Here is a 13,246-nt window from a genome sequence, read left to right as displayed (position 1 = left end):
CCACAGAGCTGCTTTGTTTGAGTGAATAATGGAAGCAGTACTGCAAAAAAGGCATATTAACAGGTGAAAACCTTGAATGTAGGGAACTAATATATCTAATATTCTGAGATAATTCAAACAATTTCTAGACATTTTTACTGATTTTAAGCAAAAATATCCAGTAAAATCTGACTGCATGTATTTTACTGGCAGGTAATTGTGCTTTTTTAAGAATGTATGAATGTAAAAAAATGGCCAAAGCTGTAAGGTAATTTTCACAACATAGGTAAAAATGTCTAGAAATAAGCTGAACAGTCCTATAAAAGCTTAATGTATACTGAATATTAGGTATGTTGTCTACTTTCTGAGTTTTCATTTGTTAATATGTTTTTTTTTTGCTGTATTACTGTTACAGTTTATTTTAAAAATGTAAAGATGTAAAATTCTGCATGTGCTGCTACTGACAACATAAATATAATTTAATCACAGGTATGAAATGATAGGGAGGTGGTTAAATCCCTCCTAAGGCACTTCACAGTGAGCTGCCCGCCTTCATACGATTCGCTTCATTTCAGTTCATCAGATGCAGTTTCTCCACAGCTCGTCCAGCAGGGGGCGCCAGTTCGCCTCATACGGACTCAGTGTTTACGTCCACGGTTTCAACACAGGTTTCAATCAGGTCCAGATTTCGGTGGGGACCATGGCCTCCTTGGTGCCGACGGAGGGCAGCAGGTTCTGCTCGCTCAGGAAGTCCAGTGGGAACTGAACCAGGAAGCCTCTGATCTTCTTCAGGCTTTCCTGAGCTTTCACAGGATCCTCCTTATCCAGACCGGCTTTAGTCTGGAAGCTCAGCAGCTCCTGCAGGTTCCTCACCAGGCTGGAGGGCAGGCAGCGGAACACCTGCAGCGGAACACAGCGGCAGTGAGCAGAGGAGAACACGGACACGGTGCAGCACCATGGTGCTCCGACAGAACCTGCTGTGGTTTAGTTTCACTTGTTCTGGAAGCTTGATTTATTTATTTATAGAGGTCCTGCAGGTAAACGAGGCCGGATCATCCACAGGCACCTCAAAGCCCACAGCCTCTCCAGAGAACAGACTCCTGCACAGTCTAATGCACAGTTACTGTTAATCTGATCATTTTTACACCCGGGGGACGTTTTTAAAGATAAAAAGCTCTCTGTGCAAAAATTACAGCACATTTTAGATTTTATGTTTCATTTTACAGCAAAAATATCATTTTTTACAATTTTTCCTTGTTGAGTTAAAAGGCTATTAAGAAGTATTTATTTACTTATTTATTTACTTACTGACTTATGAGTGATTTACTTACTGACTGACTGACTGACCGACTGATTTACTTACTGCCTTACATACTTGCTGACCTATTAAGTGACTGACTTACTGACTTTCTTACTGACTGACTTACTGCCTTACTTACTTACTGACCTACTGCCTTACTTACTTACTGACTTATTGACTTTCTTACTAACTTACTGACCTACTGCCTTACTTACTTACTTACTGATCTACTGCCTTACTTACTTGCTTACTTACTTACTGACCTTCTTACTTACTGACTTTCTGACTGATTTACTTACTGACCTACTGCCTTACTTACTTACTGACCTTCTTACTTACTGACTTTCTGACTGATTTACTTACTGACCTACTGCCTTACTTACTTACTGACTTGCTGACTTATTGACTTTCTTACTAACATACTGACCTACTGCCTTACTTACTTACTGACCTACTGCCTTACTTACTTGCTTACTTACTTACTGACTTTCTGACTGATTTACTCACTGACCTACTGCCTTACTTACTTAGTGCCTTACTTACTGACTTACTGACTGATTTACTCACTGACCTACTGCCTTACTTACTGACTTACTGACTGATTTAGTTACTGACTTACATACTTACTGACTGGTTTACTGACTTACTGACTGACTTACTCACTGATTACTGCCTTACTTACTGACCTACTGCCTTGCTTACTGCCGTACTTACTTACAGACCTACTGCCTTACTTGCTGACCTACTGCCTTACTTACTCACTGACCTACTGCCTTACTTACTTACTGCCTTATTACAGCCCAGATAAATAGTTTATAAACATTTTTCTGGCTGGACTAAAACTTCTGAACAGTTCTGTCTCCTTTATGCGAGCGTAAATAAACATACGCACCTTCTCGTAGATGGTGGCATTGCGTCCTGCAGTGGTCATCCAAACCTCCTTATAGAAACGGTCACTTATGGGGTCGCTCACATCTATGCTGGGGTCCGTAAAGGCACCGAGGATGGTTCTAGAAAAGAGAGAAAACTCTCAGTCCTGAGCAGAACAAACAGCATTCGTTATACATACACTATACATACATACATACATCAGCGTCTTCTTCTTACTGTCTAAACAGTGTGAGCCTCGTCCCAGACTGAGGTACTGCTGCCCTGCTATTCATCTGACTGCATAACTACACAACTACACAGCTAAATGAGTAACTGTGATCCAGTCTGTACGGAGAGGTGGAGTCTACACTGCTTCTCTTCAAAAAAAGCCAAAAATGTAAACAATGGTTTTACGATACACAACAATAACTTTCATCAAATTCAGATTCTAATAAAATACCTCCTCTTCTGCTTATAGACACTAACGTGGTTTGGATTGAAAGATTAGAATCTGAAATTTCCACACAATTTTTCCACTTATTTCAGTCAGAAATCATTCATATAATAATAATAATAATAATAATAATAATAATAATAACATTAATAATAATAATTTTGGGAAACTGACAGCAAACTAGAGAGGACTAATTTACAGTTATACCACTTGATTAATAATTTAAAATCATATGTACATATGTATATTTTATTCATTTTTATTATTAAAATATTGGGTTATTACCAAGAGAAAAACCTTAAAAAGCTGTGTCATTTACTGTCTGAGAAAAGCTCACAGTATTTTCCGTACAGCTAAAGTGTTCCGATGTCTGGTTTGGATGTCTTAAAAACTATGAAAATATAAAATTACATGCTTTTCCAAAGGAAAATATAACTGAATTCTAGAGTGACTTCACTATAACAACGGAAACACCTTGTTTAATATGTAAAGCAGGTGGGTGTGGCTTTGGAAGGTGCTGCAGTCTGAAGTTTCTCCAGCAGGGAGCACTATTAGCATGCAAGTCACCATGAACCCACACCAGAAGAAGCTCAGGAGCACACGTCTGCAGTAACTGCTACTAGAAGTACTTTTCAAAAGATGTTACTCAGGATTATATTATTAAATATGTGAGTTCTAGACTGAAGTCTAAGTCTAAGCTGCAGCAGGCTGTGTGTATTAGTTGGTGATATAATAGACAATTACATTTTTTTGCTAGAAACTTTTGTGCAGATTCTTTTATAGACATTGCCCAGGCCTAGCAGATACATGGGAGACCACGCAGGGTAAAGTCTGAGCAGAAGCTTTTCTGACTCGCACTGAACTCCTGATTTACACACAGAGAAGCTTCTACACCAGGGCTATCAAACCCAAATCACCTGGAGGCTAAGAGCCAGGCAGTCTTCATTTACACTATTTAAGCACATCTTAGTAGTTTTAGTTTTAATAAATCATGTTTAATAAACATTTAGTGCTCAATTAAATCAAGTAAACTTTTTTCACTGCATGGTACCGACTCGACTCGACTCTACTCGCCTTTTCTGGTTTTCCATTAGGCAAAAGGTGGTACCTGGTACCCGGTACTTTTTGGGTACCATCTCTGTTGAGGTTCCAAGCGAGCTGAGTAGATACCAGAAGGTGACGTAAAAACAGTGCAGATTACTGATTGGTCAGAGAGATTTGCTAAACTCATATGCTAATATTAGCTACCAGGTTAGCGTAGCCTTTTTGAGCAGCCAGATTCATCTCATCATCTGAACTCTGGTGTAGTTTTTCCCAAACTCTCCTGTCTCCTGAGAGACACTCTCTTCTCTCTCTTCACATCACAGCAGTCTTATTTGGCGTAGCTATGACAACCAGCTACATCAAGGGGGCGCTACATCTACAGGGGAACTCCTTTCTTAACCGTGGAGGTGCTGTATCTCTGAATGAATCCACAAAGGCAGATGTAACTAACCACTGCTCTGAATTAGCACAGTGATCGGTCTCCGTTTGAGCAGACAGCGTCCGCTTCTGCCTCCAGCACCAATCATCAGTCTGAGCTGATTTTACAGAGCTTATGATACGTACTTAAAGCACTCCAGACGGAACTGCAGGGCAAATTTTCCCGCCTGGTATTTCTGGCCGTCCATCACTGAGGGAACCATCTGCATGTCCTCCACGATCACGGCCACTTCGCTGTCCCTCTTTCCCAGCATGCTGCGGTCATTGATGTTGGCTGAACCTGAGAAGAGAGCAGCACATCACCACTTTTATGACTTGACGAGTATTTTTACTTTGACATACTATTATCAGCATATTGGACCCAAAACACACACAAAATCGGATTTAAAAAAAGATCCATTTTTCTGTTTCTTCATATGGCAAAAAATGAAGATATTAAGATAAATGATAAATGCAATACCAGCCCCATCACATTCTGCATATGTTTATGGATGAATAAATATGTTTTTTTTATATCAAATTTATATTATCCTTAGCGTTTCAAACCAGCACGTTGACGGAAGTTGACAGAAATGCTCAACATGTTTTAAGGCTGTTATGTCTTGAAACAGCCACATGATTTGATCACGCCAGCGACTCACGAGGGTTAAAGCACTGCTGGAGCTGGATTAGCTTTAATGGTGCCGGTTCTGTTTATATAAGAGATCTGACCAGCTGATGGGTACAGGATGAAGGCTGCTTCCAAAATAATGTTTACTCTAACTTTCTGCTCCAAAACTGCACTTCCAGAATGACTACTGAGCCCAAAACTGTGGGACTCCTTAGGTAAAAGGTATTTGGAGTATATAAACATCACAACATAAACACCAGCGACCCGTTCATGACACGTAAATAACTTCACAAGCATTTGAGATATCAACAAACTTCACACTGCACCCTCAGATTTTCCAAAATTCCCCCATAACTCAGTGTGTGAGATGTAAACAGAGAGATTCAGAGTGGTTTGGTGTGAAATGGTTCAGATGTCTTTACAGTGGTGGTGATAGGAACCAGGGGTCGCCATGACTACAACACAAATATAGACATTTTATTTACTATCCAGAACCACCAGTGAACCTACACGAGTCTTCTGAGTTTATATGGAATGTTGATGATGGAAAATAGTGGAAAATCTGAAATAATAAGTTTTCTTTGGGGACTATTTTGCCTCACAGCGCCCTGCATGTATCCCTCCACCATGAATGGAATTTAAGTTCTCTAAACGATCATAAAACAGTGTCTCAGTCATCAGGCAGTGAATTCATAACCATTTCATGTAGGAACTTTCTGTGAGGGAGCTTTTAGAGGTGGACGTCTGGTTCCTATCACCACCACTGTGAACAGTTCTGACTCTAAGTTTATCTAAAACAAAGCATTTCACACCAAACCACATCTTAACTACATAATTATGCAGGAATTTGAGAATCATTCCCCCTTAAACTAGAGAAGCCAAGCTTTCCAACATTGTGCCATAAGCAGTGTTGTGTTGCGTGTCCACCTGTAGAGTCTGTCCATTAGATCAGTGTGTACAGCTGCTTTTTCTGTTTGAGGTCGTCATCATTTGGTAGCCAATCAAAAAATTAACTGGCTACCAAGTGATGATGATGATGGTGATGACGATATTATCCAGTAGATCCAATCAAAGCAGAGATTCAGCTTTAGAGCTCCTCCCACACTGCACTTCAAACCTATATAGCCTGTTCCAGCATGCCTAATGAAAGCCTCCAGAATTTTCAAACGACAAGATCTTCAACACTTCTCATGACTTTTGTAAGCTAATAAAGTGGTTTGCTGTTCAGATTATTCATACAAATCTTCAATTCTGTTTGTTTTTGGGTTTTTTTTCAGTAAAAATTATGAAAAAAAAATCCAGTTTTGTATTATTTTGCCTTTGCATGCTGTAACACTGAACACTTGTGTTGAATAGCTGATGCTGTAAAGCTGAGTTTGTGCTGAATCAGTACTTCACAATTAAAATAAGACTCGTCCAGGCGGCCACCTGTAATCTCAGTCTTTACAGGGTTAAGAGCACTTCTCAGTAAGATTAGGGTAGATCTGAGAAAGCGTCTCAGACTCAGAGAGTCCTGAAATACAGTGATATAATCTCTGCTATCAGCTGTGCAGGTAAACAGCGTCTGTACTGAGGACGGCAGTTCAGTAAAAAGAGCAGAAAGGCCTTTGAAGAGGAAGCAGCCGATTCAGTAACAGACCAGCTCTAAAGGACAGACGGAGTTCAGGGGCTTCTGGCTTCACTGACCATTCTGTGTGATGTGATCAAAGACAGTGGTGTTTTGAAACGATGGCAGAGTGGGCAGAGCGGGCAGAGTGGGCAGAGTGGTGCCCATGGACGGCATCAGACACTGAAGGTCATTCTGCAGGAAATTTACATCCAGACCAAATTCAGAGAGAAAATGGAGCAAATTTCCACGTTCGGCATCAAGAGCTCGATTTCTAAAAAGATTTCAGACTCAGGTTCTTATATCAACCAGAAACGGACGACAACAATGACAACGACAGCAATGACACGAAGTAGAAGAAGGAAAAGAACAACAGCCACAATGACAACACAGATAACAAGAGAAACAAGAAAATGAAGAAGAAACAACAACAGAAAGACGAGTTAGAAGAAAGTGACCAGAACAGCGACAAGAACAATGAAGAAAAGATCAAGAAGACCAAGAACGATAATGACAATAACTGCAACACGAAAATGAGAAGAAAAACAAGTCAACAACAACAAAAGCAGAAAGAAGAAGAATAAAGAACAGTGAAGACAAGAGCAGCAGCAACAATAACAACAACAACAAAAGGAAGAAGAAGACAGTAAAATGGAGAAATATGAAGATAATCATCCGTGCTTTAAACCTGTGGTGTCAAACTCAACCACAAGAGGCTCACATTAAAAACCTCAACAAATCTGTGCGCCAGAGAACGGCTGTGTTTTTATTTCATTGTAAAATAACACTTTGCTACACCTGAACTGACCAACATATAAGCACTTGTAGCAGAACTTGAAACATTACATGAATAATCTATTATTCTCAGTTTTCACAGAGTGAGAGGGGCAGCTGTCGAGCTCAGATGATGTAGAAAAGTAAATACGGCATCTTTTCTTTTTGTGTAACCGCTGGCCCACAGACTGTGGTCAGAACACACACACTACGTTGCAGTGCGTGCTGGGAACTGTAGTGCATCTCAGGGTGAAGTGGGCTCATAAATACAGAAAATTAAAGTATAGGGCTGCGTCAGGGCCTGACTTGTTTCTTTGTACAAATGGGCCTCAAACACTGAAAAAGAAGCGAGGTCTCAGCCACTGACCGATGATGACCGTGTTGTCATCGGCGATGAGAAGCTTGCTGTGGACGTAAATCAGCTCCGTAACCAAACGGCCCTCTAACTCAGCGTGAGTCCGCAACCCACAGAAGGAGATGTAGTTCATCCACTGATCGCCCACTGCACAGAGAGAGGGAGAGAGGAAGAGAGAGAGAGAGAGAGAGAGAGAGAGAGAGAGAGAGATAGAGAGAGGGGAGAGATAAAGAGTCAGAGAGAGAGGGTAGAGAGAGGGGTGAGAGAGAGAACAGAGAGGAGAGGGGGGGATAGACAGAGAGACAGAGAGAGAGAGGGAGGGAATGAGAAAAGAGCGAGAAAGGGGAGGGAGAGATACACAGAGAGAGAACAGAGAGAGGGGGAGAGGGAGAGAGAGGAGGGAGAGATACAGAGAGAACACGGAGGGAGAGGGAGAGAGAGGAGGGAGAGAGAACAGAGAGAGAGGGAGAGAGAGGAGGGAGACAGGAGAGAGAGAGAACAGAGAGAGATAGAGAGAGGGGAGAGGAGGGAGAGAGAAGGGAGAGGGAGAGAGAGAGAGAAATGAAAGAGAGAAAAAAGAAAAGAGAGATCAAAGTTGTCATTATGATACCTTTAGAGAAAGGAATGAAATTATCTGAATCTCTGAGACAGAGGGAGGTAGAGAGAGACAGGTAGACAGACAGGTATGTTCTTACTCTCTTTCTTTAACTGGGAGATGATGGACTTGTCTCCTCTGTTCATGGTCCTGAAACATCACAGATAAACATCGTCAGCAGGTCTACAGAAACTGATCAGATCTGCTCCAGTTCAATCACAGACTCACTCTCTGTTCACATTTACTGGGACTGAACTGCTTTTCTAACACGTTTATTTAGTCGTGTTCACACTCAGCAGGTTTGATCTGAATTAAGCGAAGCCTAGTGTGACTGCTCCGTTAGTGTGGTTATGTAGAACGAGTGAGAACGCTGCCATTAGAACCCTGGAGTACCAAATAAACACACTGAGATGCTCTGAGGAGGGTGCTCTGTTCGCTTTCAAACAAACTCTGATGTGGTTTATTTCAGGTATGAACACAAAACGGAGCGAATACAGAATGAACCATCGTCTGCTCTCCAGACCAGCCTCATCTCATTGTGAGCTCCTAGTCAGTAATTAAAGGGCCCGTATCCTAATTTTGTTTGTACTTTAATTTTTTCCCCTGTGGTCCACTTATATATGATGTTCCAAGAACCAAAAACAGCCATAATTAATTTTCCAACCTCTCTTTATCCCTTACTATTAAACAGGCTGTTTTGTTACTGTGACTTTAAGACTGACATATGCAAATGAGCTTTGTTCTGATTAGCTGTCCTGCATCGTGACTCTTTCAGAAAGCAGTCTGGGCTGAAACACCCCTTAAAACATCAGTGTAAATGTGTGGGGCTAAACTGCTGTAGGGCTGAATGGGTGGGGCTAAACTGCTATGGGCTTAATGGGTGGGGCTAAACTGCTGTGGGCTAAATGGGCAGTTTCCCAAAGTCAGCTAGAGCTGAATTCCAGAGCAACTCCGCTATAATGATGGAACACTTGTTTTAATATGTAAATCACATGCGTGTGGAACTCCGGTTGAGCAGTCGGAAGTTTCTCCAGCAGGGGGCGCTTTTTACACACAAGCTTTAGTGTCTCATCATTTAGAGGAGAAACAGCAGTGAACCTACACCAGCAGGATCTAATCAACACATGTTTACAGAAACCACTTTTAAAACCAGGTGTAAAAGTTTATTACCAAGAGATACTGAGTTACTCAGTACTGGATTATGTAATTTCTATTAATTTCATTAAACCAGTAAATGTGTTTGTGTTTCACTGTTGATCTGCTGATCAAACTACCACTTAAATTATTTGCGAAGTGTTCAATTTTGACAGAATTGACAGACTTTATTTAATTTTACGCTTTTTTGCCAAATTTTTGATGCATAATTACATCAAACTCTTATAAACATTATCATATAGAAATGAACTGTGGATATTTTTGGCACATAAAACCACAAACACGTCATAAGTCGGCCTAAAGTCCAGTGAAACTGTAGGATATGGGCTGTTTCAGCAGTCTGAGACGGGCAGTCAGGAGGTGTTTGGTGATTTGTTATGGACTGATCTGTGTTCAGTGCTGCTGCGCTTGTACCTGTAGTTGAAGTGCATGACGGCCTGCAGAGCGCTGCCCCCCCCGGTGGAGATATCCCCCTCAAACCCGGGCAGCAGGGGGGTCACCACGTACACACGGAACTTCTTATTCTCTCTGTGAGATCACAGACACACAGCAAAGCATCATCAGCACCACTGAGTGACGGAGAGCATCATCACGCTGTTTTCATGCAGCAATAAAACACTATACAAATCACTTTAAAGACAATCCACGTCATTTAGTTTACGAACGGATATGTCGTTCGTTCCGGTTTTTAGCGAAGAAAGTGTGATTACTTTTTAAGCTTCAGCAGATATGAGACTGTGTTTTCATTACGACTCACTGTCTGTGTTTACCTGCAAAGATTTTCTCCAATCAGATTAAATACATTCCGATTAAAGATTAAGACTGAGGTGTTTATTCTCACTCTACTTAACGATCTGATGAAAATCTTCGCTTACATGCTTCGCTTACAAGTAATCTGGTCCAGAATTACGCGCATGCGTAGAGAACTGCTTATTGTGGATGTTACCATGACAACCAGCATCACGTGAGTCCAGTCAGAGTGAGATGAGCAGCAGTGAGCAGTGCTTGTGTTTTTAATTACTTTAAAATGATGTCAGACTCAGGGAAACGTCCTTCACATGTCCTTATTAAAGAAGGCCGAGAGGAAGGCGTCGTGTTCTGAGATAGAGGTCTGCGCGGGACTGTATTTTCAGCCCCGCTCCCGCAAGATTTCATCCCGCTCCCGACTGCTCCCGCAGAAAATCGGAATCATTTCTCCCTCTCCCGCCCGCAACCGAAACGATTTGCCCTGTTCCGTTCACGCAGTCCCACACACATCCAATGTCTGACACCATCTATTCAAAAACACATTATTCTCTGCTGAAATAACAGGTCAGTCATGGTCATCAGGCTCACTGTGAGTAACTTCAGGTTTATTCCCTGTGAACCCAGAGCAGGAACTAAACCACAGAGTGGTTATTTTTGGTGTTTTGCTGGGCAGCTGTGGCCGTCGGACTGAAGGCTCCGCCATCTCTGTAACGCCTGATTCACACATGCTGCCTCTGCATGGCGTGAGTGATGTGGCAGCGTGAGCCCTACAGCTCAGACTCGCTGGCTTTTCATGCATACGGTGTTTGAGCTGCGGAGAAGCGAGAAAGTTATATAGACATTCCTGTTTCCAGACGGATAAATGGTACCTTCAGTCACTCTGCTCAATAAAAATATAATTATAAACATACATATACACGGTATGTTTGTTTATCCTCCTCAGCATTCTGACTTCTGATTAGGCAAAAGTTTCAAGCCTAGTAGACCAGCTGGGAAATGTTTAACTAGCATTTCGTCATGAATTATGTAAAAAACGCCTTTTTAAATTTTTATACGGCCTTTTGTTTAATATAACATTTTTTTATGGTTTATTTCAGTGTATTTAGCTGCGAGACATGCTTGGCGCACGTAAAAAGTCTACCCCAAGTCTATTCCCTAAACGCCGCTGTGCTTCAGTGCGGCGTCTGTGACTCTGCCGCTTCGCACGCACAGCCTGTTTAAAAGCACTGGTCACTTAACATGATCACTTAACAAGACTTTCCTTGTCACTCGCGCCTCACAGACACAGCATATGTGAACCAGACCTATGAGAATTCGCGTGCTGTTCCTGAAGGGATCTGATTTTCGCCCGTATACCTCTATTCTGAGACGCATAAGCTGGACGTCCGTCCCACTGCCGTCTTTTAAATATTAGAGCATAAACTTCGTCTCCTCTGCAGACCAGTTTCTGCTCCGCCATGTCGAACGTTATAATCTTTCACTATGACGCGACGAACATGATCAGAACGGACTTAAACTTTCTGATAGGGAATGTAATCAGATACAGGCTAACCGGCTAACAGGCTAACGCTACAATAACAAAGGACAGACTTCAAGTTCAGGCCTTTAAGTAAAGTGTTAGACATACAAAGTAAAGAGCTGACATAAAAATTACATAGAGCACTGAGCTAACCTTGCTAGCCTGACGCTAACTTAGCTAACTACCATGGTGAAAATACAAGGAGCATTACTGAAACACGGATTTCTACATTAGACATATCTGTGCAATAATAGCCTGTATCTGATTCTCAATGTAAACCGAATTGAGCAATTTAATTTGACTTTATTTCGGCATTTATTTGGCATTGGTGTTTAAGAGGAAGGTTAAGACCCACTTGTTTAGATTAGCTTTTAACTAACATTTTATTATTTTACCGCCTGCACTTTTAAAATGTTTCCATTCTTTTTTTTAGTTTTACTGCTTCTACTTTTTGCATTTACATTTTTACTGTTTTATTTTCTTAGTTTTTTCTTTTAATTGTTCATCTTTGCAATTTATATTTATTTCTGTCTTTTGTAAAGCACTTTGTCACTTTGTAAAACGTTGAAAATTATTATTATAAGCTTATCACTCACTTTGTTCCACTGTTCCAGAGTGTAGAGTGTACTTTCTGTATGTGTTGTATGTTGCAGTGTGTAAAATAATGTTTCTGCAGTTTTTACTTGTGAGCTCTGATGATTCTCTCAATAATGGCGTCTCCGACTTTGTTGAAAACCTGCTTGTTGTCAGCGCAGCTGATGAAAAACTGGTTCTAGGGAAGAAAAGACAAGAAAAAAGCCAAAACTGATCAGGTAACTCACTGATTCTAGCATTATCCTCAGAGGACGGAGGTGTATTTTCAGGCTAATGTTCCAGCATGTCTTCAGATTACACAGTATCAGATACAAAGTACTGCCCATTAGAAAAGATTTATTCTTTGATTTACGTGCAAAGACGCCACTTTTAAGGAAAAAAAAAATAGAATGTGTTATTTCAAAGCTTTGAAGCGTTTGTTCTTTGCCAACAGAAGTTACCTCGATGTAGATGAAATGCTTGCTCTTGGCGATGACCTGGATGTAGGCGTTGTGGATGGACTCTTCATGGTACTTTATACCTGCTGACCAATCTGCTGCAGACCGTAATACCTGTGAAGGTATGAAGCATTATAAACACTGCACGTACTTCAAAGTATTTGTATTTTATGCTTGTAAGGTGTTATAAAAAGCAACAACTTAGCAACCACCTTGGATATCATAGCCACCACCTAGTAATACCCTAGCAACCACTTGGGATATCGTAGCCACCACTTAGTAATACCCTAGCAACCACCTGGAACATGACAGCAACCGCCAAGCAACCCCCTTTGCAACTCTAGAGATGCCATAGGAACCACTTAGCAATACCCTAGCAATCTCCTCCAAAACCACAGCAACCACGTAGCAACACCCAAGCAACCACCTACCCTCTATGAGAGATACCATAGTGACCACCTTGAATATCACAGCAATAATGTACGAACTGCTTAGCAGCACTCCAGCAACCACCTTAGATACCATAGCAATCACCTAGCAACACCTTAGCACCCACATGGGATAACACAGCAATGTCTATGCATATGCTAGCAACCACCTGAAATGCATTAGCAACTACTTAGTAGTAGCCAAAAAAAACATGGTAGATACCTTCGCAATCACTTAGCAACACCCTAGCAACCACCTTAGATACCATAGCAACCATCTAACAATACCCTAGCAACCACCTAAAATACCATAGCAACACTCTAGCAACCACCTAAAATAC

The 13,246-nt window shown here is 41.3% G+C and overlaps 1 protein-coding gene across 1 annotated transcript in view; it reads right to left on the bottom strand.

The window, feature by feature from the left end:
• Positions 1–374: 374 nt before the first annotated feature.
• LOC118804800 (phospholipase D1-like) overlaps positions 375–13,246 on the bottom strand; it is a 62,587-nt gene continuing 49,715 nt past the window's right edge. Inside the window, exons 19-26 of the mRNA XM_036565451.1 lie at positions 12,481–12,591; positions 12,130–12,218; positions 9,595–9,708; positions 8,126–8,175; positions 7,443–7,577; positions 4,212–4,365; positions 2,172–2,289; positions 375–879 (exon numbers count right to left, since the gene is read on the bottom strand). Coding sequence (XP_036421344.1) covers positions 655–879; positions 2,172–2,289; positions 4,212–4,365; positions 7,443–7,577; positions 8,126–8,175; positions 9,595–9,708; positions 12,130–12,218; positions 12,481–12,591 — 996 coding nt within the window. The 3' untranslated portion in view covers positions 375–654. The remainder of the gene's footprint in view (positions 880–2,171; positions 2,290–4,211; positions 4,366–7,442; positions 7,578–8,125; positions 8,176–9,594; positions 9,709–12,129; positions 12,219–12,480; positions 12,592–13,246) is intronic.

This window comes from Colossoma macropomum, unplaced genomic scaffold (assembly GCF_904425465.1).
Source record: "Colossoma macropomum unplaced genomic scaffold, Colossoma_macropomum, whole genome shotgun sequence".
NCBI lineage: Eukaryota > Metazoa > Chordata > Actinopteri > Characiformes > Serrasalmidae > Colossoma > Colossoma macropomum.
This window is presented reverse-complemented; position numbering and strand designations above follow the sequence as displayed.